The following is a 27,592-nucleotide window of genomic DNA, read 5'->3' as shown; positions in this document are numbered from 1 at the left end:
TGATAGGTACAAAGTACGGTTGGTAGCAAAAGAATATGCACAGAATAAGGACATAAATTATGAAGAGACTTTTGCTCCTACATCCCGTATTACGGTGAGATGTGTAATTGCTATGGCTACAAATTATGGTCGGAAGGTATATGAGTTAGACATTAAGATAGCATTCTTGAATAGGGATTTGCATGAGGATGTTTATGTGTCACAATCTTCAAGGTTTGTGGTTAAGGGAAAAGAGCACATGGTATGTAAGCAAAACAAAGCTTTTTATGGTCTCAAATAGGTTCCTCGTGCATGATACTCTAACATTGATGCATATTTGACCAGCAAAGGGTTCAAAAATAGTCCATTGCTCCCACTCTATACATGAAGAATGAAGAAGGGGACTTGCCGATTATTATTCTTTATGTAGATGACATGTTGCTCATTGAACCTTCAAAAGCAAAAATTGTAGATTTCAAGGCTGAATTAAAACATGCATTTGCTACGTCACATATGGGCTGTCTACACTTTTATTTGGGGATTCCATTCACTCAAAATCAGCATGGTATATTCTATACTTATGTGTACTCCTATGGAGCTAGGCTTAAAGCTGTCTATGCATAATGGTGATGAGATGTCTGATGTTGCAATTTACAGCCCAAACAGTTGGCTATCTTATTTATCTTTGCAACAGACACCTTGACATTCAGTATGCGGTATCTTAGGTGAGCAGGTATATTCATAGCCTACGGACTTTGGCAAGTTGTTAAGACGATCTTCAAATACTTGCAAGATATTTAGTCACATGCATTATTATTTCCTAGGAGGGGAGACTTGCAATTATAGGCTTACGGTGATTCAGATTGGGCTGGTGATGCAGACACTAGGTAGTCTACTAGTGGACATTGTTTCTTTTTGGGCCATTCATGCATTTCATGGCTAAGCAAGAAATAGCCTACAATGGCTACCTCATCCTACGAGGCTGAGTACAGGGCAGCCTTCACAGTAGCAGTGGAATGTGTATAGTTGTGCAGATTATTGGCGGATCTACATTTACCATTGGAGGATCCTACACCCATTTTTGTTGATAGTCAAAGTGTTATTGCAGTGGCACAAAATCTTGAGTTTCATGCTTGCGCGAAACATCTTGAGGTGCATTATCATTATGTGAGAGAGAGATGCTATGCAGGAATCAACTTGATATATGTTTCTACACAAGATAATGTTACAAACATTTTCACCAAGGTACTACTTCTCGTGAGAAGTTTGAAGCTTTTCACAAGTCCTTAAACTTGCTACCCTTTGGTGATTGATCATTCCTGTATTTTACCACATTGGCATTGCAAGGGGGTGTTAGAATTTGCCAATTCTATGGACAGGGCCCAATGTTTTTAGACTTTAGTTCTTTTTTAGTTCTTAGTGTGAACACAACTAAAGTTATAAGTTATGTTATCACTCTTAGAATTAGAGTTAGAGTCAATTAACTATAGTTAAGTTAGAGCTAGGTCTATCTTAGACCTATCTTGTACCTTTCATTCTTATTCTTTCAGTTCAGTAAAGTACACTCTACTCTTTTGCTTCAGCACACTCTCATTATCTCTCTTTTCTCTCCTTCATAGCTGGTTATCATTTTCCAATACTAATGATCTAATAGGACATAGGTCCACAAACGTCATAATGAACAAGAGCTAGAGGCTCACCCATGCGCGTAATGCGAGACTTCTTATGTGACCTGCATGTCTGCCTTATATAAAGGCAATAAGCACAAGAATCAAAACATTTATAGTCAAGGGGTGGAAGATTTTGCAAATTGCGAGTATTGTCATTCTCTTTAATAACATGTGTCCAAGGTGATGATGCCATAGCGATACATGTGATACTGTAGCCATTGCCAAAACATAGTCGATAGAGCGAGATACAAGTAAGGGATAAAGAGGGCCAGAATTGACACCTCGGGTAAGGACAAGATTCCTACGAGTAATCTTCCATGAGGAATCACCAAAAGTTACAAAGTGACTTGCATCATCCAACTATCTATCAGAGGGGAGGCTTTTGGTCAAAACGAGAGCATGGGGTACATTATAGAGAGTAAAGATACTCCTCGAAGCAAAGTGTAGCTATATATCTCCAATACCAATGATTTTCAATGCCAAGTCATTACTCAATTTGACAGATCATGTCGTGCTATGATAGGAGTGGAACCACTCTTGATGAGGGGTGATATGAAATGAACCCCATAAATTAATCAACCAACCTTGAGCACAAGTAGACAAGGCATTAGTCAATTGTGAAACTTTAAGAGAAGAAGCTACAAGTATGTGATCATCATCCAAGTAGTCTGTACAACATTAATCTCTTTAATCTTGATCTTGGGTACTAGAGACAATGCTGCAATCATTATTCTTTTCGTGCACTTTGCCTTTCTCTTTTCCTTGCGCTTGTCATCATACATTTTATGGCACTATGGTTGAATATGACTTGGCTTCCCACAATAATGACAAGTCAATGCGGACTTATGGCCACGGGACTTACTGTGAGACTATCCACATGCCTGAGAACGAGACTTCTAAGAGTTTCTCCCATGGCAGTCAGTGCCGCTCTCAACATTACTGCCTTTGATTGTCAAAGCATGAGAGCCATGTAAAGCATTAACATTCTTTGTGTTAACTTCCTCATTCAATAATTCACCCTTTACATCTTGCAATTTCAGCCCATCAGTAGGCATATTTGCACACATGGCAATATAGAATGTGCCCCATGATTCGAGCAATGTCACTAGCAAGAAAAATGGTGGGAGATTCTCCTTAAAGTCAATCCCTTACAAAGACAAGTGACTGAAAATAGAATGAAACTCATTTAAGTGGGTGAACATAGAAGTCCCCTCCATACGAAGGTCCATGAGTTGCTTCAGCCAATACATTTGAGTGGCAGGGCTTTGCTTATCATAGACATCACGGATCTTCTCCCATAACTGCCATGTTGTCTATCCTTTAGAGACAATATTATAGAATACTTGCTTAAAGAGTGACACAATGATTATGGATTCACATACCTCATCCAATTCAGCCCAATTCTATGCATCAAAGCGTTTGGGCTTTACAATCTCATGTTTCAATGGCTTAATCTACAATTTTTGTACCAAAACTTGCCATGTCTATGCCTTCTAGTAGCCGTAAATAGTGCCATCCAATTTGTCAATGTTAATGATAGCACACATTCGATCCATCAGCCACATGTTTACAAATAAAAAAGCATAGTACAAGAAAACAAGCCGTTGTAAATGATGGCAAATCAGCCCCAAGTCACAACCAAGACAAGCTCTAAACTGAAGGAAACACCAAAGTGTAGGGCTGTCTACTAACTATTGGTAATGAATTGTCAAATCAAAACATTTGCTCTCATACATAATGCATAAACCTGCAATTACAGCACTGCTGTAAAAGTGCAGCAGTGAATCCAAGACCAATTGCGGGCAATCAATAAAGAAAAAAGGTCCCATTGCCACGTATGTCCGGCAACAAGGAGGATATGTAAGAGCAACTAGCAGTAAAGATACATGCATTTGGTACCAACATTTGTCACAACCTCAATGTTTTAGTAAACCATATATCCAGTAGGCATAGATATCAAGTGTGTAGTAGGTCTCAAGAATAAAATACAACTGCCAAATGCATGACCAACTAAGCAAGGGTAACAAAGCTCAATACATAGCCAAGCAGTGTGTGCACATCACTGTCATCACATTGATAGAGATACGTGCCCAATCCAAAGCATAAATCAAATCATCCCACGGAATAGTAACTGTATCCTAGAAGCATCAAGAGAGCATGTCTTAATAGACTAAGCTCAATTGCATAAAACCCAAAGCTCCACTTAAATGCAAAATATCCAAGTAGCTCAAGTGACTCCCATTGGATCAAAACCTAATGCGATTGAGCAAGACAAGCTCACTACATCATGTTAATGACATTCGAGCATCCAAGATACATCAAGTACATAGCCGGGAGCATAAAACCCAATAAAATCTTCAAGCCCACAAGTGAATGATCATTGTAGTAATTGACCTAAGCTTCGAGACATGTAACTGAGCTCAAATGCATGTAATCGAGCTCCGAGACATGTAACCGAGCTCAAATGCATAGCAGCTAAGAAACAGGTTTCTTTGAAATTGAAACTTACGAAATGTTCTTAAAGTACGAAACGTTTCTGAGAGTAAAAAACGTGGGCGTTTTCAAATTTTTTTATTTTTTTGGTGAGTTGGAATCCAAAACATGGTTTTTTTTGCAAAAACTATTGGGCAATGTTAAACATGATGATGATGATGTGTAATGACTCATGAGGGCTCATGATTTTGGACGAGAGACTGATTTTTTTGTGATTTTGTTTAGTTATTGGACTTTGTTAATCTAGTATCTATTATTGTCTTGAGATTTGAATATTATATGACTTTAGTCTCATTTATGAGTTATCTATGATATATTACGATTCATTCTTGATTTTGACATTTTGTCAGTTTGTTTTGAAATGAGAATCATGATGTTGCAACTTGACTCTGTCCATTTTATAGATAGGCTATTTACATGTTAATTTCAATTTTCTTTGTATGATATGTATGAATTATAATGTTTGAGTTTTAAACCATAGTATAGCTTACTAACTTTGAGATAAGTGACAAGTCAATAATGGATCATGGATATGTAACGTATAATATATTATTTTCAATTGACTCTATTATCACTCAAGCTCAATTAGCCATTCTTTGTTTAAGAGAGAGTTCCATAGAGATTTAGAACCTCTTTCCTCAGTCAAAACTATTAAAAATCCCTATATTAAAAAAACCCATGTTTCTTGTTTTAGCCCCTCTTGAAAGAAACTTACGAAACACGTTTTTGATGTTTCGTTTCTAAACGTTTCTGGCTGCTATGCTCAAAAACATTCCATAGGCATATTTGAGTGCATAGCATGAATGTCATACATTAATACATCCAATGAAGTACCTGAATGGCATTCAATGTCAATAGGCATAACCTTTAGAGTCAAAGATCATGCTGCCCGCTGTATTAGAGCAATAATAGTGACTGCATAAGCTGAGCTATGCAAGCTCAAACCAAGTCAATAGCATTCCTAAGTATTGAACAACCATTGGGGGCATCAAGGCCAAGCATCGAAGGCATCACAGATGCATTAGGAAGTTCTGTGGATGCTGCCCACAGGTACAACAGCAGAACTGTCATAAACAGTGAGATAATGGCTGATCCCAAGAGCTCCAAACGATGCCCAAACACATGCCAAAGGTGCTGGGTATAATGCCAAACCTTGCCAAGATAGTCAAGAGGCCATAGGAGCTGGAGATGATGTCCAACTGATTAGGAAAGGGGGCAGGAGTAGCATGCACAATTCAGGCTGCTACTGCCATACCTGCTGCTGCTATTGTTAAAGCAAATGGGACACAAGGGGCACACTAAGGTGCTCAAAGGATCCCAATGAAGCTCTGAATAAGTCCAAGAAGGCTAGGAATAAGGGGAGTATCAATGTTTTCCTCTTCAAGCTGAGGCCATGACTGCAATGAGTGAAGTGCTGAAGCTTTCAAATCCGGATTGCCAAGGAAGCTTCTCAATCAAGGGCTCTAATACTAGTTAAGGGGAGAAGCCCTAGTGGAAGCACAAGCAAGCGGAAGTAAGAGAGGTGCAAGCTATAGAGGATTGAGCAAGAGAGCAAGAGAGTAATGGGCTCCCGCCACCTATAGTGTACAGGTGTGCGGGAACCGTAAGTATAGTGAATACGGGAGTGGCATATGCATAGACACCTTAAACCCCAACAAGGATGGTGTTTCATGGTATTGCAACCTCTATGAGGGCTACATGGGGGATGATTGCTTGAGTTACTGATGGCGGCCCAGCTTATGTATTTGAGGATGTAGAGGGTTGCCATACTTACCTTGTCTTGGAGCAACTTGTGAGCAAGATTTTTATTCGTACGTTGATTTACTTCTTATGTCCATTCATCATCACCAAAGGTTTTATAGTTGTGATATTCATATTGAAAAAGAAAAGACCTATTTTGCAATTTAATATTTGATTGACCTAGCCTAGACGTGGTAAATGAGGTTTGAAAATGATTGTTGTCTACCCAAGATGTGGATGTGTTTTGTTAATATGTTGAAGGATCAAGTTCTTGTGTTTCAAGTCCAAATGAGATGTGCCCATCAACGGGAATCTCTTTTGGGGACAAAAGGAGTCATTGATGAGTATATAAATGGACTTTGGGAGCTAGTTTTGAAGGCTTGAAAGTTTGACATCGCAAGATGCTCAGTGGCTTTGGATAGTGGAGTAAGTTTTAAGTGTTGTAACATTCAATAGTTGTATGGCTAACTACAGGGACCTTAATGTGCTGTTGTGTAGATATGCTTCGCTAATTATGAGGTCCTCTATCATAACATAGTATGCATTTACTCTTGACTGCTTGTAGGTGGGTGGTCCTAGAGACCACCAAGCCCTATCTGATATGTTTTTTGTAGTTGTGACCTTACCATCACCCTCATGCACTGCCCATTTCCCTTTTTGCATGCCTTCTATGCCTTTATAATAATATATTCAAGGCCTTCAGCACTAGAATTGTGTATAGATGAGGTGATCTTCTAGATCTTCCCCCTCTATTTCAACGGCATTCTAGTGAGGGATTTGATAAGGGTTTCAAGTAGTGAGAGTTCCTGCCTCCATATGCAAGCTGATGTAAGTGTATGTTAGACTCCAAATCTTTGGATGCTGTGTATATTGGTGCTACCCCATCCAGAAATCTAAGACTTGCACACTCAGGTTTTGCTCCTTTCTAACACTACTTAGGATGTATGGCCTTGAGCCTGTTTCCTGTAGCTGCTGCACTGGATCTTCTAGGTTCAAAGACTCTATATGTAGCAACCCTCGAGGATTCTGATTGCTGATTGTAAGTGAGATTTGAGATACAATTGAATAGTTGGAGATGACAACCTCCACATGTTGCATCACTTGCAGATAACATTTAAAAACTTTTGTATTAAAATGTAATGCTCTTTCATGTAGTGATATGATCTAAGGAAATATTGTGGCACACGTTGCTGTTGTACTCCACAGGACACACAGGTCAAACCTTGTTTAAAGTCCACTGCTCATCAAGATGGCTCCTGCATGTGGAAGATTTAACTAAATTACCAAGTTAAGAGATTAGTAGTTACTCTTGAGCTCTATCTTGTAACTCTGAATATTCTTTTCTGCCACAACAGGTCTGAGAACGAGATCAGTGAGTACCTTGCTGCCACATCCATAATTGGACAAGCTGTAGAACGTGTAAAGGAAGTAGAAAGCACGTAAGTTATGGTGACTTATATAACTTACAAAAGCTTCTTTATTGTGGTTTATATAGCTTAAGCTTCTTTGTTGTGGTTTATATAGCTTAAAAAAGCCTTTTATTGTGGTTTATCGAGCTCATTTGATGCTTTAATTCAAGCAGCTATCACGACCTTTATTCATCTATATTTACCAAACATCCTCAGCTATTTCCTGCAAAGGTATGAACCTAAAACAGTCATGCCAAATCAGCTTCAGTGTTCATGCGTTCACTCTTTGACATCAGTTGAAATCCATGCACATGTATGCATACATGCATCAATGCATTTTGTGACCATTCATATCCATGTATCTCAATAACTATTCGTGTACTGTTTATGTCCACACACATTTGGATCAATCCATATTTGCATGCACACACATCCACATGCTTGCAGTGCTACCTTTTTCAAGTATGTTGAGCAGATTCAAGTATGTGCCTTTCTCTTCTTCAGATTCATCACCAAATGAAATTACTTTTTCCTCAGTGCCTTTGATGCACATTATGTTCTCCCTGGACATTACACTACTTATACAATAATATAATACAGTTGGCTTGTTTCATGAAAAAAAAATTTGTGCATCAAAAGGGCTAGGAAAGCTGATGATAATTGAATTGTCTCTAAGCATGAAATTGAAGATGCTTTGTTTGCAACATTATGCAAATGCATTTGCAGCTTTTTTGCTCTTAGGTTGAATGTTCTGGAGGCTGGAAGAAGGATTTTAAGCCATGTTCATATATTGTTGACTCATTTGATACATTTGCTCTTGGAGGAATCTTTTAATGAAGAGGAATTGCATGGATTTAGTCCAAAAGCACAAAGTCGAACTATTGGCTCTATGGGAATAGCAATGTTGCTTGCATTCTTGGTTCTGACTTGACAAAATCTTGAAGTTTAGGCAAATCCGTGATGCAATGTTGCCCTTTGAGCTGTTATACTTTACGTGAGTGTTGCCACTCATCCTTCCCTATCCTATGTTGATATACCACGACATTTGCTTGACTCCATGGGCCACAACTATCGTACAGTTTAACTTCTGTAGCTGAGGTGTGTTCATGATTTTCTCTTTCTCTTGAGAAATTATAAAGGGGATCTTGCTTGCATAACTAGAGCATTGGAAACCAGTGCTTTTATTGTAGATTTATTGATTAGTTTGTTAAACTCTAAACTCTTGTGCATGAATGTGAAAATTTGGCATTGATTGTTATGGCTAGGTGAAATTCCAGATTCATATTTTGATTCTAGACAAATGGGTTATCCTACTGGTTGGAATGTTACCCTCAATTAGATGCTAGGTTGGGTTTTTGATTAATTGAGGGGAGAATATGGTTTCTGGCAGTTGTCTACATGGCTTTTGGATAATGGTCTGGTTATGATCATGGATAATTCCGGGTACTAAAATTTTAGTACCTTCCTCAAGCAATGGAAGATCATCTACAACTGGTGTGATAATTGGTGTTCCCTGAAAGGGTTTTAATAAACTGATATGGAATGAATTGTGGATTTGCCAATGGGGGATGCCCAATTTGAATGCATTATTGTAAATCTTGTTTACAACTTGGACTTGCCCATGATATCTTGGAGCTTATTTTGTCTTTGGATGCTTTTTACTGTATTTTAGTCTTCTCTTTTCAATACAAATCCATAGTTATTGATTTGCTTTGAACTTCCTAGATTGAGATGTATACGTTTGCTAGGTAATGATGTCTTGAACTTGGGCTAGAATAGATAGGTAGCATAACACAATTAGAACACCTAGTATAAAGGAATTCAAATTGGACTATCTTGCATGCTCCATTGTGAATTATGCAATCTATCATTACTCGTACATATGATATTTCCTTTGATCATGAGAACCAAGTCTCGATTTGATGTATAGATATTCGTTGTAAGAAAGTTCTTATGACAACCAAGAGACCTAAGCAAGATCCCAATTTTTGGCAATGAGAAAAGTTTGCTCTCTGAAATTGCATTGTTGTTGAATGTTCTTAACATTCATTGTCATGTTTTGGCATGCAAATTGGCTTTGTCAAAGAAATTTGTAGAGGGACACGTTTAGAGGTGAAAATGTTGGTTGCCTTAGGCATGGATCTGTTAGTAGTCATGTTTGTCATGCCTTGTCATCTCCTGCCTGTGAACCTCAGTCTGAGTCAGATGAAGACTTTAGGAGCTATGACCTATCTATCGCTTGTTTTGACGGAGGAGGTCAGTCATTCTAGAGCGCTCAATTCATTGCATTTCAATGCATTTTCTCCTCCACTCAGGATTTCATGTGCACTTCTTGGGGTAGTTTTTGCATGTTTCAGCCTGCTCCACCTGCCAGACATTGTCCACCCTTTTCGAGATTTTTCTGAGCATCTCTGGCATATTTACCAGCATTAAATGTTGGCCAGACCAGCATTAAATGCCGGTCGGCCATATTTTTGGCCCCAAATTTGAGGACGGCCAGTTTTTGGGATTTTTGGCTATTTATAGCCATTTCCCACTTGGCAGTCAGTTAGATTATCATCTTCCCTCCTTCCTGGGCATGTGCACACTCCGACTCCGTGATCTTCCTCCGTCTTCGGTGCTCCCATCATCATCGCCCTGATCTGGTGCCCTCACTGACGCTATGGGCTGTGTGCAAGGACGCATTAGTGCTCCTATATTCAGCATTTGTTCCTTGTTTAGTGCAGGTTTCTTTTCTTCTTCTCTTGTAGATTGTCCCTCTCTTCCTCTGTGTTTGAGTTCCTTCTTCCATTGCGCACTCTCACATGGTATCTGAGAGCGACAGAGAGTTCGTGAGGCCATCCACATCTACGTTTGCTGAAAACACAAGCTCCTAGTAGCTTGCGACTACATTTGGTGCTTAGGCGTCATCATGTGTAGTCTACTGGATGGAGGTGACTGTTTGTTGGCCAAGCGACTACCTTTTGCAATCAAAAGCAACCTTTTAGGAGCAAGCGATAGCATTTACATCAGCGCTTTGGTGCTTTTGCATTCTTCGTGAACAATCGATAGTATTTTCTCCCTCATGTGGATCTTCTATATCAAGATCTTTGTATAGTGTAGCCGATTTCTCCTATCTTGGTGTTGTCCATAGCCAAACGCAACTTTTTGTGGGTGTTTTGCAGATATATACAAATATGTCTTACCACCAGTTCTTTGCTGACTTAGAGGATGAGGTCTTTGTTCCTTCCTCTGAGAGACGAAGAGATTTTCATGCTAGTTCACGTGATCACTGGAGGTCACCTAGCGTGTTTGTACGAGATTCCTCTTCTCCCCGTTCTCTCCATATTTCACAGACGGCTCGTTCTGCTGGCCTTCATATGCCTTCCATGGCACCCTTTATACTGGTGCCCATACTCCCTTCTTTACCCAAAGAAGACTGGCTTGATGGTTCCAACTACTTGCTTTGGTCGTGTAAGCTGGAGTGTATCCTTGATACCTTTCATCTTTGGGAGTTTGTTATCCACCCAATTCCTTGCCTGGTGGAGGACCTAACTGTTGGATCATTGATGGATCGTGCGGCCTTTTGTATCGGCTCAAAGAGGATTCTGTCCTAATGCATGTGCGTAGGTTGTCAAAAGCAACGGAAGTGTGGACAAAGCTTGCTTCTTTGTACCATCAAACTACATTTGCCCATCGGATTACTCTCGAGAAGAAATTACGGATGCTTGCTATTGATGATTCTTCTTCCATGAAGGATCATATCAATAGGTTGGAGGACATGAGGGATGAGCTTGCATCCCTTGGCAAGATGATCTCTTCAGAGGATATGATTGTGATTCTTTTGACTCAGCTGCCATCTCCCGAGTTTGATGTCTTCTACACCAACCTTCTTACATCGAGGACCCGTGAGAAGCTTGTATGGGAGGAGCTTGCCTTGCTGTTTTGGAGCATGACGAGTGCGCCAAAGAGGTAGCTAGTGGATCCACCTCCACCAAAGCTTTTGTTGCCAGTTCGGGAGGGCGGACGCAAAAGAAAGGGAAGTCACATGCTAAAAGATAGGAGAGTTCTTCAGGCTGTGACTCTGACTTGGAGAAGTCTAAATTCTCATATTGTGGGAAGGGGGCACATCTAGAGGAGAAATGTTGAAAGAAGTACCTTCACCTTCCTTCGGGAGCGAAGGATGGAGTTAAAATATCGGAGCCTTCTACCTCTACTTTGGCGGTTACCCATGAGTCAATGTTCCTTCATATTGTTCACTTGGAGGAGCCTTCTTTCATGGTTGCCTCATCTTTTGAGATGCCTTGGCTGGTTGATAGTGGAGTTTCTAGTCATATGACTCCACGAGGTGATTTGTTGTAGGATCTATGCCCTTCTGAGGGTTCAATCACTGTTGGTGACATTGCTTTGGTTGTATACTTGCCCAAGCGTCCTAGTACAAAGATGATGAAAACATGCAATGCATAGGAGGAATGGCGGACTTTGTGTAGTGCCAAGAACCATAAGGATATGCCCGTACTCGAGCTCGGGAGTAGGCTCCATGCTGAGCAAGGGACGAAGAAGATCCAATCTGTAATCTGAGAATACCACTTGAAAGGAGATCTTCGAAGATAATCAAGAGATAGGATGAGCCGTAGAACTTGAAATTCAACCTCAAGAGAGAAGCTACTAGCTCTGTAACTCCATGCTGGAAGGAATACGAAGGCCTAGCCACTAGGTCGTTGCTGAAGACTTAAGGGCCCCAATCTAGGTAGATCCTCTAGATCTTGGGTACGAGTAGAGGAAATGACTACTCAAAGAAGAGCTACTCCTCGAAAGTGAAAGATGGTGGTGTGTGAAGAACGTCATGGCACATAGGATCTCTCTCTAAATCGGAAGGAGTAGAAGTAGGAGCCCCCTTTGAAGCTAAAGAAGATTGGAAGCCCCCTCTGAGGGCGAAGTAAGAAAATCCTCCTTTGAATCTGTTTGGTGGTTCCCTTGTACACCCCATCCCTTTCAAAGGGGGATGATCTTGATGATGTGGCTGTGGATTTTCTTGCCCCTATTGTTTTAGAGGGGGCTTCCCAGGATCGCAAGGACCTTCTTCATCGGCAATCTTCATCGATGGAGTTCATCGACATTGGCATTCCCCTTGCCACCACAGGATCCGTTTCCCCGTTGGCCTTCCGCCACATCGAGGATATGAGAGGGGGTGTTACCAGTCATGTTTGTCATGCCTTGTCCTGTCCTGCCTATGAGCCTCAGTTTGAGTCAGATGAGGACTTTAGGAGCTCTGACCTGTCTATCACTTGTTTTGATGGAGGAGGTAGCTCATTCTAGAGCACTTAGTTTATTGCATTTCAGTGCATTTTCTCCTCCAGTCGGGATTTTATTGCACTTCCCGAGGCATTTTCTGCATTCTTCAGCTTGTCTCACCTGTTGGACATTGTCCACCCTTTTGGGGATTTTTCTGAGCGTTTTTGGCATTTTTACTAGCATTAAATGCTGGTTGGCCATATTTTTTGCCCCAAATTTGAGGTTGGTCAGTTTTTGGGATTTTTGGCTATTTATAGCCATTTCCCACTTGGCAATTAGTTAGATTATCATCTTCTCTCCCTCCTTGGTAGGTGCACACTCCGACTTTGTCATCTTGCTTTGACTTCGGTGCTGCCATCATCATCAGCCTGATCTGGTGTCCTCACTGACGCTATGGGCAGTGTGCAGGGACTGATCAGTCTTCCTCTTGTATTCAGCATTTGTTCCTTGTTCAGTGCAGGTTTCTTTTCTTCTTCTCTTGCAGAGCGTCTGTCTCTTCCTCTATGTTTTCGAGTTCCTTCTTCTGTTGCACACTCTCACAGAATCCTCACATGAATGCATTCAGTAAGTATATCATTCATGCAGAGAATTGGAAAGTGGATGATTTTCAAGGCTTCATGTATGAATGTCTTTTTATCACAAAATTCATTGCTTGCTGGAAATCAGTTTTTACATCAAATGGAAGCATAGGATGTCGAAGAAACTTCACTCGGCATGGAGTCTTGCATTGGTGTAAAGCCTTTGATCCTTCTTTGGCTGTTGTAGAATGGAGAAAGGCTTCTTTTCTAGCAGTGAGAGGCATTTCTAGATGGGTGATGTCCTTACTCCTTAGGGTAGTTTTATGACTTTTGCTCAAAATTAAGAGATGTATGCTTGGGATGATCACTATGGCTTCTTTGGAACTTGATTCAGAATATGATTGAGTCATTTGTGTAGTTTCCTCCTTTAAAAAGGAAGGATAGGTTGCAAGGTTGGGGCATCTCAGATGATGGAACAAACTGCTTTTTTGTGACACAACAGCCAAGTGTGTAATTTCCTCCTTTAAAAAGGTAGGATAGGTTGCAAGGTTGGGGCATTTCAGATGATGGAACAAACTGCTTTTTTGTGATACAACAGCCAAGAGAATATACAGTATTTTGTACCTTCAGCCTTCGTTAATAGAACATGCTGATTCCTTGCATTGTACTATTCTCTTGTTAAATGGTGTAGGAAGCTATGTAAAGTTGAGCCAACAATTTGCCACCTTCTAAGCAGCTCTTTTTATCGAGATATGTTCTTGGTGTTGGTCAGTTGAGTTCTATACTTGCTTTTGGAAGGGTTGCTCTTGTTACCTGCTGTAGATGTGATGCTTCCAATGAGGCCTCTCCACATGTCTGTTGGTGTAAAGTCTTCCAAGATCTAGTCATAATAGACATCTACGTGGTTTCTATATCGGTGCTCTTCTGTACTAACTCTTAGTCTTTCTCTTAAGAAGGGGATGTGCTTGTGGATCCCACCAAGGCTATATGGTCCAGGGTGCCTCCTAAGGGTCCTGTGCTATGGATCCATCAGCTCTCTGGAGTCTTCACACTCTGTTTTTGGAGTGTCCAGGTTTGATGATGCAGAAGAAGTTCCATAATGAGATTCTTCCAAGTTCTTATTTGAAATTTGTCCCTGATCTAGCTTCGCTGAGAGCATATCGCTAATTTGGTCCCATGTATGCCTTGGAAGATGGATTAGCATGTGGTGTGATTCTCAAGTTTGATGATTTGAGGGGTTTTGTGGTGAACTCTTAAAGATGTTCTTTTGCATGATATTCTCTGATAATATGTGAGAATCCCATGCTTCTAGGCTTCGTGGTGTTGAATTTGACAATGGCATGTCATTTTGCCACTTATCAAGTGCTGGACCTATGCTACTAGCTTGCCTGGCAATGCAAGCTGGGGCAAATTTGGCTCAGCTCTTTATGCAGATAGACGTTCAAGTTTTAAATGAGCAATTATTTGTACGTTGTCTCCGAATATGTCTAGTGTCTGCTTTTCTCTGTGTGTGTGTGTGTGTGTGTGTTTTTGGGCTGCTTTTGCTGTGGCGATGTGAGTACATTGTATTCTTGGGTATGAAATACTTGCATCAGAAGTTGATATGTAAATCAAAGCTCTAGAGGTTAGTGTTCATGGTTGAGGGATTTATTCTCATGGTGGGTCTTTTCTGGTAACTGTTCCAGATTTTCACTCTGCAAAACTTTAAGTGGGCCTTTGGCATCCTCTTTTCTCGACTAGTAAGTGTCACTGTAACAAGCCTTTATTGTTCAAAATCAAGCTGTTCCCCAGTTCTTTAGCATTGGGGATGTACTCATAGTATGTCTACGTTGGTTTCAGTAGGTGCGTCTGCAATCACTCAAGCAGAAGGTTGCTCTTGTTCCTTGGGCTGACATGTTGAATCACAGTTCACAGGTAAATGGTGAATCTACCACTAGACAAGTAATCAACACTGATTTGGTATGCTAAAGGACCGAACTGATTCAGGTGCATGCATCTTTAGACTTTGATGTGTCATCGGAAGCAGTATTATTAACAACAGACCGGGCATATCAACCTTCAGAACAGGTGACAGCAATGTAGATTGTAGTAACTGATTCACATGCAGGGTTGTAACAGGTGATAATTTATTTTTATTGCTTCATGCACCATATAATAGGTACTAAAACTAAGCATATCATGAAACTGCTTTTAAAGTAAGTTACTTGGAACTCAACTCATGGCAACTATTGGTGTAGATATCTCACAAATTTTGCCTCTAAATTACCCTTTTTGCAAGTTCATTTACCAAAACATTTCAACTTGTTGTCTGGACTCCATAAGCTCATCTCATTCTGTTTGAAACAGCTCTTCAAGTTTCTGGAACCTTGAAGAAGCTTAAGAACCTTAAAGTATACACAAAAAATCTAAACATAAAGTTGTTGCAATACCAAAACTTCTTTCTTTCCTATTCTGTTGCAAACATGGCTTACAGCAGGTTAATAATCATGTTGGATTGGTGTAACATATATGATAGTGTTTATTTTCTACTATGCTTGGAGCTTCATTTCAAAATTCAATGTAGGTATGTTATATTAACTGAACATAGTTAATTCAGTGTGTTACTTGGTCACAGTTTGTGCCTTTAGATTTAAGTTTCTTTTTCTGGAAATTATGATGGTGTACGCTTGAATTTTATGAATTCTTGTGTGTGCTTGTGTTCTCTTCCTTTTTCCCCATTCTTCTGCTTATGCTTTACAGCTGCTATGAGCTGTTTCAGGCCTTCAGCAATCTGTCGTGAGGACTCAAGGGCCAACTGTGCATAATTGTATCTGAGTAGCTCCAGCCTCCCATAAGCTTTGTGTTAATTATACCGATCTCGTAGGAGCCTCCACAATAATTAGAGGAGCCCCCAACTTAGCTCTAACAATCTCATGCGGGACCTGAGTCTTACATAAGATCATCCTAGAAATCATGGACATCGATAGCTTCTCCAGTGGTCTCCATCTGTTATATTTGCAGCCTGATCTATTGTGGTAGTCAAGGTTAAGTCTCCATATCTGCACTCCATATATATAGTCTTGTGGGTGTGGATGTGACCAAAGTATTAAGTAGCCATAGCTTAGGGTGGGGCTCGTGGAACTTCATCTATGAGAACATCCTCTCTGATCCTCCCAATGCTGTATGCCCCATTTCAGTCTAACTCTGCTGCCTGTCTCGTACAGAAAGTGGGTCCTATGCAAAAGACACTGAGATATATATAAAAATCTACATATTCTACCCCCTGCTGCCCATAAGTAAAGCTTGGTGCTAATCTCCTAATCCATAGTGGTGTGGTTTTTAAACAACATAACCTAGGTTTTACCAAGATTAACAGAAAGCTGATTGTCCTATGCATAGGAGTATAGCCCACCAAAATGTATTTGTAGCCACTGCGGAGAATCAGCTATCAACACAATATCATCTGCATATAGCAGGAGTGGTATCTGAGTACCTCCAATGGGCTCCTCTATGTCCTCCCTTGGAGATTTAGTCAAAGATCTTAGCAATGTATAATTTGTTAGTGTTGGTGAGAAAGGACATCCTTGCTTCACTCCAATGGTGGAGTCCACCTACTCATACAATGCCAGAATGCCCTAGACGAGCTTTCTAGGTACTCCCATACAATGGCCTCTCGCATCATGCTCTTTGTGAAGAAAGTAATGGTTTGTGGGTAGGGTGTTGGTGGATGAGGGACAGAAGGCTGATTCGCAACTATGTAACGGCTGTCCCCATGTGTCTATCTACAAACTCCAGTAAAAATTGAGTCCTTGGGGTAGCCACCTGCCACTATGAAACTCAAATATGTGCATGATCCGCTGCTAAACCAATAGGTCTACTAGCAAGGGTAAAGCCAATGATATCTTGCAACAATGAGGGTGACCCATCAAATAGTTTACTGTACTCCTTTCCTTGGGGTTCCAGCATGTGAGCTCTCCTGAATGTGGCCATTATGACATGCTGTCAAAGATGATGATCCTATGTGTACTTCCCAATGTGATGAAATGTCTAACATACTCTTTTATTTCCTTAGTGACGTGCTGTCAAAGATGATGATCCTATGTGTACTTCCCAATGTGATGAAATGTCTAACATACCCTTTTATCTCCTTAGTGACACGATGCTCTTTGCATAGTCCCAACCTTTGGGTACCCTCTAGATACATGGCATCACATGTCATACGACCATAGTTATCAGGAACGGGGAACGGGAATGGGAACGGGACCCCCTGGAACGGGGGGAACGTCCAAAGTGAGGGAACGGGAATGGAGGGAACGGTATATATATATATATATATATATATATATATATATATATATATATATAGAGAGAGAGAGAGAGAGAGAGAGAGAGAGAGAGAGAGAGAGAGAGAGAGAGAGAGAGAGAGAGTCAACACTTGTCTTAGAATCTAGAGAGAGAGATCATATCAACCATAATTCATGAAATTAGACTCTAGAGACATAATAATCAAGTTTCAACAATAATAAAGATTCAAAACATTGTAACCAGCAATGGATTGTCGCATTCATAATTCAACATTCTAATCAACAATGTTGCATAAGTCCAATTGGCAACAAGTGTGCATTGTAAAAACACAAAATATGCACTAAACTTTAAAGCCTAAATAGTAAAGATCCAAGTTACAAGAGCTCCAATTTCCAAGTCAATACTCTAAAGTTCCAAAAGGCTAGCTACTAAGTGCTCTGATTCATGGAAGATGGCTCCACTGTGCTTGAATGCTCATCCTGCTGAACAACATCCTGCCCATCATCATCATCACCATCATCATCATCGTCATCTTTTTCCCAACATATAAAAGAATCAGCCTTTGCAACTGATGTACGAGCTAGCAAGCGAAGATTGGAGCTCACATAAACTAGGTCATTCGTCTTCATTGTACCAAGACGATTTCTCTTCTTTGAGTGAATGTGACTGAATGAGCTCCATAGTTGCTCTAAACAAGAAGAGCTAATTGTTTGGCTAAGAATACGAATAGCCAAACTCTGCAACTCTGGAGCTTTTGCCCCGTAGTCCTCCCACCATAAAGCAGCCCCAATATTTGTCCTGTCCTTTAGTGCATCCTCTGTACCAAACATCCCTAATGTTTGCCGATATAGAGACTGCTGATTTTTAATTTTGCGGTGCATTTCACGGCTGCAATAAAGCCTTGCAAGCAATGTGTTCCAAGCCTTGACCACCTCAAGGTCTCTTTCTTGCATCTTTCCTTGAAACTCAGGATCAAGCACATATGCTGCAGCATGCATAGGAGAGTCATACTCATTCCATCTGCTGATGCATAACTCCTTGATCTGCTCATACCTATCTGCATTTGGTTCCAAACTCTCCAACCTCTCAATCATGCGATCCATACCTTCATAGATCTTCCCAATGCATGGATCCATGCCATCTGCAAGCCTCAACATGCGCATAATAGGATCAACCATTTGGTTGGTGCGATTAACCTCATCCCAAAAATCTCTATCAGAAACATATGCATTACATAACACAGCAGTAGCAGTGGCAGCCCCAGTCCAATTTTCATACTCATCACTAGCAAATAGCTCCCGAATTGCACCTTTGCAATAGTGCAATCGACCAAGCATAAGAAAGTTATATGCAAATCGTGTATCCGAGTATTTAAGAAGTTCTTTGTCACTTCTCTTGTGAAACTCAGCATGCAAGTACTGATGATTACATATAAATGTGATAATCTTGTTGCCTTTCGCAACAAGAGATGCAATCCATGGCAATTCCCCAATATCCTTCAACAAGTTATTCAAGCAATGCGCCATGCATGGACTAAAGGTGATATATGGATACATTGCCAGTAAAATGTTTCCTGCTGTCCTGTTTGTAGGTTCACCATCTGGCACAAATTGCACTACATTTTCTGCCCCAACAGCTTGCACTGCCTCGCACCACTTGGATGCCAATACATCTGCACTCTTTCCAGTCTCTGAAGCATCATGACTACCAATGAAGTATACATCTCCACGAGAATATGCAACAACACCATGTATGGACCTATGGCGTGTGTCACTCCATCCATCTGCTATCAATGTCACTCCATTTCTTGCTCATTGATTGCGAATATTTGCTGTTGCAATCTCTATGGCTACTTTCTCCTTTTGAAGCAATGTAGTCCTAATAGTTTCTGATGAAGGGGGCTTATATGTGGGTCCATACTCTGTAATCTTTGTCACGATATTTAAAAAATAAGGTGACCTGGCTGATTTGAATGCAATATGGTCATGGTAAAAAAAGCGTGCCACTGCTGCATCTGTTTCCTCTTTTTTCTTTGGTTCCCATGAAGTGTGCAATGAACTCTGTTTAACACCATGATGTGTTGCCATTGATGGCCCACGAGAAGGCTGCGTAGCCACTAATCCTGGTGGTCTTCTGCATGAAGCACCATGCCCTGCTGGCCTTGGAGTCCATGTTGTTGGATCCATTGCTATATTTGGCGTCCTCCTGGCATGTGAATACCCCATAGAAGTGGCTATGCGGTCAAGTAACTCCTGCCTTTTCTCAATTGATACATTGGTGCTAAAACACACCTCTTTCCCCTCCTCATGTAGAAGATGGGCTCTCACTTTATCAGCCCCACTAGTGCGAGCATAAGGGCAAAGTTTGCATTTCCAAGGGTGAGCCCCTCCACCTCTCAATGGCACCCCTGCATCTACCTCATCCCACCATGACCAAGTAGTGCTTGGACTTCGTCCAGTTGTTGATGAAGTACCTGAGGATGATGAAGATCCCATAGATGTCAATGCTGCGATCTATATAGAAGTGACAAATAATCAGTAAACTTCAATGAAATTAGTAATTACAGAAATTTGCAGCCAACATTTCAACATCCATGCGTCAAAGTTCAATGAAATTGGAAAAATTTCAACCAAAGTGTACTGTGTGCCGCACGCGACGTAGGTGGGAGACTCAGAGGTAGGTGGGAGAGTCAGGTGGGTAGAAGTAGGCACGCCCACGGCCTTGGTGAGGTAGGTGTGGCAGGCGGAGCAGCCTGCAGGTGAGTGAAGCGGGAGCAGGCGGAGGAGCAGGAGCAGGCGGAGCAGGTGGGGCAGGGGCAGGGGCAGGTGCAGGAGCGGGAGGGGTAGGAGCAGGCGGGCGCGTGGAGCGGCAGGCGACAGGGGCGACTCTCCACGCAGGTGACAGGCGGGCGACTAGCGGGAGCGGGCGACAGGCGGAATGTCGAGACGCAGGCAGGGGACCTTTTTTTTTTAAAAGTAAAAAATTACATTGGCTGGAACAACCGTTCCAAACAGGGAACGGCCAAGGAACAGGCGGGAACGGCTAGGGAACGGGCGGGAATGGGGTAGGGAACGGGAGGAAACGTTTCGCCAGCGTTTCCTGGGCTCGTACCTCCCGGAACGCGTTAATCCGTTCCTATGCGGCGGAACGGGCGTTCCCTATCTCTATGCATACGACACTATTTGAGCATTAGTTGTGTGTGCATTAAAATCCCTGACTAGCAATATGCTAGCCGTGTTGGCAAACGGCAAAATATCCTCATATAGTGGCATGTAGGGGGACTCCTTGTCTGCATCTTCGGATGGTGTATACCTGGTATGGGCCGGCGAAAAACAGCAAACTAGTACGCACAATTCCTTGAGTCAATCTCTATGTACTTTGATCCATAAGTATCGTGCCTCAATGTCTCTATGTAGTATACGTACCATACTTAATGTTGAGAAACCCTTCACCCGTAGTTTTGCATTGTGCGTTTTGCGTTTTGCATTTAGGGTTGTGTTTTGCGTTTAGGGTTTCAGGTTTTGCGTTTAGGGTTTCACTGTGGATAGCCCCAAACAGGGGCTGGGTGCCCACAGTGGGGCGCCACCCTAGACAGCTGACGCCCTCCTTCCAGGCACCACCCTAGATAGTCTCTTGCCTATTTATAGGCTGCCAGTGTCACTCATTCAACACGATTGATTCATTCAGTCCATCATCTCTTCTCTCTAACCTCTCCACTATCCTCACATCCCTTCAGGAGGACATTGCGGTTCGTGGTTTGTGGCTGTCTTCATCATCTTCCTTGTGCTACGACACCCTTGTTCCCTTGTATCACATTTACTCCATGATTCAAATCTTCATCATTTCATTCATTAAAGTTTCTTCTCTCTTCTCTTCTCTTCTTAGTGTTACCAAGTTCACTCCGTATTCCTCCCCGCAAACCCTACTTTCTTGTTGGTATGTGGTCTTTTGACATGGTATTAGAGCTCGATTTGCTCAAATAGTGGCAAAGATGCTCCACTCCAATGAAGGCAAAGGCTGGTGGCAGATTCGGCCTCCACTTCTCTTCTTCTTCCGCTTCATCAACACCCTAACTGGCGGCTGCTCCCTCCTGCGTTTACTGTTTTATAGCCTGTGTTCAAGGCTGCTGCTGCCATCTCCACTTTTCCTTTGCTACGTTTGTTAGCAGCTCTTCTGTTGCACCTGGTGGTATTCCAACACCTGTTCTCTGCTCTTGGCGGCTTAGCCAGATTGTTGGCGGCTAAGCCAGACTACTGGCAGATCCTCCTTGCTATTGGCGGCTCAGCCAGACTGCTGGTGGTTCCTCCCTATTGCTGGGGGCTCAATGAGATTGCTGGCGGCTGTTCTCTGCAACCTAGCGGCTCAGCCAGTCTGTTGGCAGCTATTCTCCACAACCCAACAGCTCCACCATACTACTGTACATTGCGTTTTTCTATTGGTTGCATCCGCTTACTGTTGGTAGCATCCTCCTTCCATTGGCAGTTCACTTCCAGCCCTTCCACTACCCTCTCATCCCTTAAGGTGGACATTGCGGTTCGTGCTTTGCACTGCCCTCACAACCTTTGAGGCAAACATTGCGGTTTGTGCTTTGCACTACCCTCGCATCCCTTGAGGTGGACATTGTGGTTCGTACTTTGCACTGCCCTCACACCCCTTGAGGTGGACATTGCAGTTCATGTTTCGTGGCTGATCTCTTCCTTCTTTAGCAAGGCACACTCATACCCATGGCTTCTTTACCAACAGATGACCAATCTACTGGGTGCTCCTATTGTGGCATTGCCGGACACACCATTGATGCTTGTAGACTTTGACCTTTGCTCCCCACCTTGCCGGAGTTTATGCGTCTCCTACCCGGTACTACCTTTGTCACCTCTCGTTTTTGGGCCACAGAGATCGTTTTGCATTGGCTATCAGAGTACTATGCTCAAGGCAATAAGACGCATCCGATGTGCACTAAGTCATTTCAAGCACATGGAGGATCAATTGGTGCTACGACCTCCTGGAGATCGTTGCAATGTCAACAACAATCTTCTCCCACCGATTTTCGGATATAGTGGCTACCACGGCCCGTTGTTTTGCAGCCTCCATTGAGAGACAATAATTGTTTGGTACCATCTTCTCGTCAGTCCGCTCCTTTGAGAGACAGTGGCTGCTCGACTCCTTCCTCTTCTTCGGCTTCTCGGTCGGCTCCATTGAGAAGCCATGACTGTTGCCTACTCATTGCTCAATTTGAGTCCCACCACTCGCCTACTCAAGTTTGAGAGGCCATCTCTAGGAGCTCTTCACCACCCAAGATACCTTCTTCGGCACGACTGGCAACACTTCCTTCATCTCCAGACATTTAAGAGTCCATGATCCATGAGTTTTTGGATTCTCTATCTACCTCAGAGGGGGATCTAGAGGGGGATGATTTTTCTTTGCTCTCGGAGGGGGCATGTACATCTACTGTGACTTCAGAGGGGGCTCCTATTCCTCCAGTTTCAAAGGGGATCCCCACCCACCGCTCAATCCTTCGTACACCTTGGCGAAGGTCTTTTACCTTCTTCTTCCATCCTTGGATGGGATAGCTTCCTTCCATAGTTATCAATTATGAAAGGTACGATATGATAAAATACGGTACTAAATGGCACCTTAAGATTTTATAAGATACGGTACGATATTAGTATGACAAAAAAATAACTTGATTATTTTGGACAAAAGATAATAGAATAGATATTTCAAGTCTAAATAGCAATGCTATTAGAGTATATAAGATGAGTACTTGAGGGTAACATGCCAAGGCCCAAAACCTAATGCCGAATTCGCAACATGGGCTACTGCTACCTACAACTTATAACTACATAGATGGGAGTGGATACATCATACATGCATGATCATACAAATAAGAGAAGTGTGGGCTTGAGAGAGAGAAGGTTGAGAGAAATTGTTTGAATCTCAAATAACCTAATCTCATGGGAGAATCATATTAATATAAGGAGCATTTAGCTCGTCCCAAAGTGCAATTCGAATGGGAAAGATGCATCCATTAAGTTGGTACCTTATGGTACTAATACGTAAGGTAGGGTACCTAAAGTATGGTATAGTATCAACCCTTTCGTACGTGGCACTAGTGCAACTAGAGAGAGGAAGAGGCTAGAGAGAGAGAGAGAGAGAGAGAGAGAGAGAGAGAGAGAGAGAGAGAGAGAGAGAGAGAGAGAGAGAGAGAGGCTTGGGGATAAATAAGAAAGAAAGAAGAAAAAAAAAAGGAGAAAGAAAAAAAGAAAGTTGTAAACTTAAAGTAGAGTGGCAAAAAAGTGCCCATTTTTTCATACTAAATCGTATGGATACGTACCGTACCATACCATACGGATCGTACCTATTGATACCTGCTTCCTTTCAATAGGTACGGAAACAACCCTGCTTCCTTTCAACGGAAACAACCCTGCTTCCTTTCAACGGTCATTTCACCTATTGATACCTAGGATCTTGAGGATCTATCTAGATTGGCCTTGGAGGTTCAGCTGTGACTTGGTGACGAGGCATTCGTATTCCTTCTTGCATGAATGCATGAAGCTAGTGGTCTCTCTCCCGAGGTTGAGTTTCGGGCTCTAGTTCACTCTGTTTACTCTTCTTTACTGTAGGTTTCCTTGGTGGAAATCTTGGATCTTATGGATTCTCTACATCTTCTTCGTCCTCTTCTTCTTGCCTTGGTCACTTGGCCAACGTGGAGCCAACTCCCGAGATCGAGTACCGGCATATCCTTTTGGTTCTTGGTACCACACAAAGTGTGACATTCCTCCTATGCATTGCACATTTTCATCATCTTTGTAGTAGGGCGCTTGGGCAAGTGAACAATTTCCCCACGAGGGACACTGTCCAAATGTCACCTGCTGCATGAGCATTCTTCAGCATGTAGCATTCCATCTCCACCTCACACTTCTCTACTCCCAGTTTTGCGTTCTGCATTTTGTGTTTAGGGTTTCTCTGTGGACAGCCCCAAAAAGGGGCTAGGTACCCACAATGGGACACCACCCTAGATAGCTGATGCCCTTCCTCCACGTGCCACCCTAGACAGTCTCTTGCCTATTTATAGGTTGCCTCTATCACTCATTCAACACTGCTGATTCATTCAGTCCGTCACCTCTTCTCTCCAGTCTCTCCACTACCCTCACACCCCTTTAGAAGGACTTTGCGGTTTTTGGTTCGTGGCTGTCTTCATCATGTTCCTTGTGCTATGGCACCCTTGTTTCCTTGTATCACATTCACTCCATGATTCAGATCTTCATCATTCCATTCATCAAAGTTTTTTTTCACAATGTAAATCTCAATGTCTCATAGATTGTGCACCATCATTTGGATTTATGGTTGGTGATAATCACCCATCCATCATGATACATAGTAAATTTTTCCTCTTTGAAAGCTTTCAGCATGCAAGGCATGTGCTCTTTTCTATGTGCAATGCAGGCTGGAGTAAGGTGTTCATCCAAATATATCTATTCCCTTTCAAGACTCTTCTCTTGGACAAGAAAGGCTTCTTTTTTATCATATCCTCAAACTTAAGAATTAAGATTTTCATTTTACCCATACGCCATGGATCCATGATTGGCACCTCATATGCACCAATTTCACCCGCGAGTTCTTTTGCATCTTCTTGTGGGGTGCCTTTCTTGGCTCACCCCTTATGTGCACTTGCAAATTTTGCACTCTACGGATTGTCTCCTTCTCAACATGACATTCTTGGCCTCCACATTGTGGTGGGCACCGTTTTTTGCTTTCCAACCACATCAGTTCATTGTGTGGTTTCTTTCACTTGTACTTATTTTTGTTTTGTCATTTCAGCCCATGAGTTAATTTCTTTTTCCATGTGTACATCAATCTCCTTTATTTTGCCTTGTATCTTTTCGGGGGGTCATCTCCCCCTCCTCACCTGCATGCAATTCCTTATGCTTTTTAGATTCATTTAGTGCTCTTGGAGTTTTGCCTTTAGATGACTTTAAAACATGTCTTTCTTCATTGTTTCCAATGGTCTTTTGCATTCCATGAGTTCTTCTCTCAACTCAATAATGACCACATCCCTATCATGCATGCCCTTTTCTATGTCCTCTTTCCATGACACAAATTACTCATAGAACTATTGGATGCCAAGATTTTTATGATAGCTTCATGGGTGGCCCTGTTGTGCAGTCCTATTACAAACAAAAACACCCTTGGACAAACACGGCTATGAATTTCATTGAGGATGTCGGTATCTCACATGATCGCAGTAGAATCTAGGCCTACTAGTGGCATGTGTTGCTAGGATTTCATTGAGGATGTTGGCATCTCACATGGTCGCACTAGAATCTAGGCTTACTAGTGGCATGTCTTACATCCAACTCAAGAAATCAAAATGCCACAATCTTTTCTCCTTTCCACTTGATTGCTTTCTAGCAAGAGATCCTTCACTTCCCGATTGAATGTCCCCTTGACTTTGGAAAAAAGGCTAATTCAATTCATGCTGAAGTTTTGGTCACATCTTGGTTGCTTGATTGGCATGATAAGCTTATGGAATGTGGAAAGCTTTCAACTCAAAAAATCAAAAACAGCATAAATTTTTTAACCCGCTTGATTGCTTCATGGAACAAGATCCTTCACTTCATCACTTGACATTCCCTCAACTCTAGAGAAAAGGCTAATTCAATTCAAGCTGAAGCTTTGTTCACATCTAGGTTGTTCAGTGGCACATGGAATATGATAGGAATAATACAAATGCATGGTTGGGTTTGATGATTTTTAAAGATGGTTGCTTGATAACACATGGAATGTGATTTGTTTATTGGGATGGTATGATTGTATTTGAGGATTGTAAGGGATGTCATCATTCCTTGCTAGTCTCGGGTTTTAGTCTTTCCAAGCTATCCATCAATAGTTTCGGGTGTCTTAGGATTGCATGCTGATTTGGACTGGCTTGGAGGAAGGGATTTTGTGGCATTTTCCTTTGCCTGCATTTCAGCCTTCATCACCATGGCTGGACTTGGCTTTGGTGTGCCAAATGATTTCTTGAAATGATTAGTCAATCAGGTTTATCATAAGATAGTTGAGGATAGGAGATAAGTGACTAAGAATGCAAATAAAGTTTGGTTCTCCATGGATAATAAAACTACAGGGTTTGATTGGGTGCTTTAATGGTGGAGATCTTAACTTCCTTAGAAGGAGAAAGGCTTTATTTGGAAACTTCTTATCAAGGATCTCCTTGGGGGGGATATACTGAAATTTCGCAAGATCTTGTGTAGTCAATGTGTCTTATGTACCACAATGATGAGACTCTTGATCATCTCTTCATTTCTTGCCTAGTCTCCCTAGACAAGTCTTAGGTGTCATTTTCCAAGTGTGGACTTTTGTTATTCGTCAAGGTATAGCCATCTGTACTTGGATTGTGGGCAAGATGGCGTCCATGGCCTCTTTACAGCTGGAGCATACTAGTCTCTTCCATTTTTCGCTTTGGAGTGGTCCTTGGCACATCTCAAGGGCACACAATACATTCACTTTTGATTTGGCCTCAAGTATCTCTGGTCATGTGGCCCATGTTCTAGGACTGTTTTGTGGCAAGTTACATCCATGGTTTCTTGGTGCGATTCTTGCAAAGGTAGCTGTTTTGTGGGATGAATATCATGTGTACCACCTCAGTTGTGGTTGCTTTGTGTTTCCCTTTGCTGTAATTTGCAGCCGTGTGTTGTTTGTAGCCTTGTGGCTTCTTTTGTTGTCATCTGCCTCTTTGAGTCCACTTGGTTGGCTAGAAGACCCTTTGTATATTTTTCTATTCATTAATTCAAAATCCTTCACCAATGATGGCCTAGAGCCATCATGCATCTTGTAGTCTTGTCATTTTTTGTAATTAATACAGTTATCTATTACAAGAAAAAGAGAGCCTCGTTTGAAAGACTACTTCTTAATGTGCAAATGATGTCAATGCAATATGGGATTTACCATGCTTTGCTCACTAGGTAGTGTTTGCATGCTACGGAGGATATCCTAGCCTTGGTTTGTTGATTGTTGCTCAATTCTCTGCATGATGGTTTCCTAGTCTCATTATCGGCACAGTTGGCTGAACTTATTCAATGTTTTCACTTGCTATCTTATCAGCAAGCTAAGCTCTAGGACCTTACTGAGGGCCTTCGGGACAATTCTTGTTAGATTAATAATTTTTTTCGAGCTTTGTATGCAATCCCTCTGTGGGACAATATGGTGAGGTTGCAAAATGCAAATG

At 41.8% G+C, this 27,592-nt stretch overlaps 1 protein-coding gene across 5 annotated transcripts in view; it reads left to right on the top strand.

The window, feature by feature from the left end:
* The window catches only part of LOC148013566 (Rubisco methyltransferase family protein), a 170,257-nt gene that overhangs the window by 67,776 nt on the left and 74,889 nt on the right, over nucleotides 1–27,592 (top strand). For all 5 annotated transcript variants that reach the window (XM_087667663.1, XM_087667662.1, XM_087667661.1 and 2 more), the window contains exons 3-7: nucleotides 7,238–7,321; nucleotides 7,465–7,522; nucleotides 14,769–14,822; nucleotides 14,926–14,997; nucleotides 15,070–15,150. In XM_087667663.1, coding sequence (XP_087523789.1) covers nucleotides 7,238–7,321; nucleotides 7,465–7,522; nucleotides 14,769–14,822; nucleotides 14,926–14,997; nucleotides 15,070–15,150 — 349 coding nt within the window. The remainder of the gene's footprint in view (nucleotides 1–7,237; nucleotides 7,322–7,464; nucleotides 7,523–14,768; nucleotides 14,823–14,925; nucleotides 14,998–15,069; nucleotides 15,151–27,592) is intronic.

Source organism: Lygodium microphyllum, chromosome 26 (assembly GCF_053477565.2).
Source record: "Lygodium microphyllum isolate KBCC chromosome 26, Lygodium_microphyllum_v1.1.10, whole genome shotgun sequence".
Lineage (NCBI taxonomy): Eukaryota > Viridiplantae > Streptophyta > Polypodiopsida > Schizaeales > Lygodiaceae > Lygodium > Lygodium microphyllum.
Note: the sequence above shows the minus strand (reverse complement) of the source record. Positions and strands in the feature narration are given on the sequence as shown.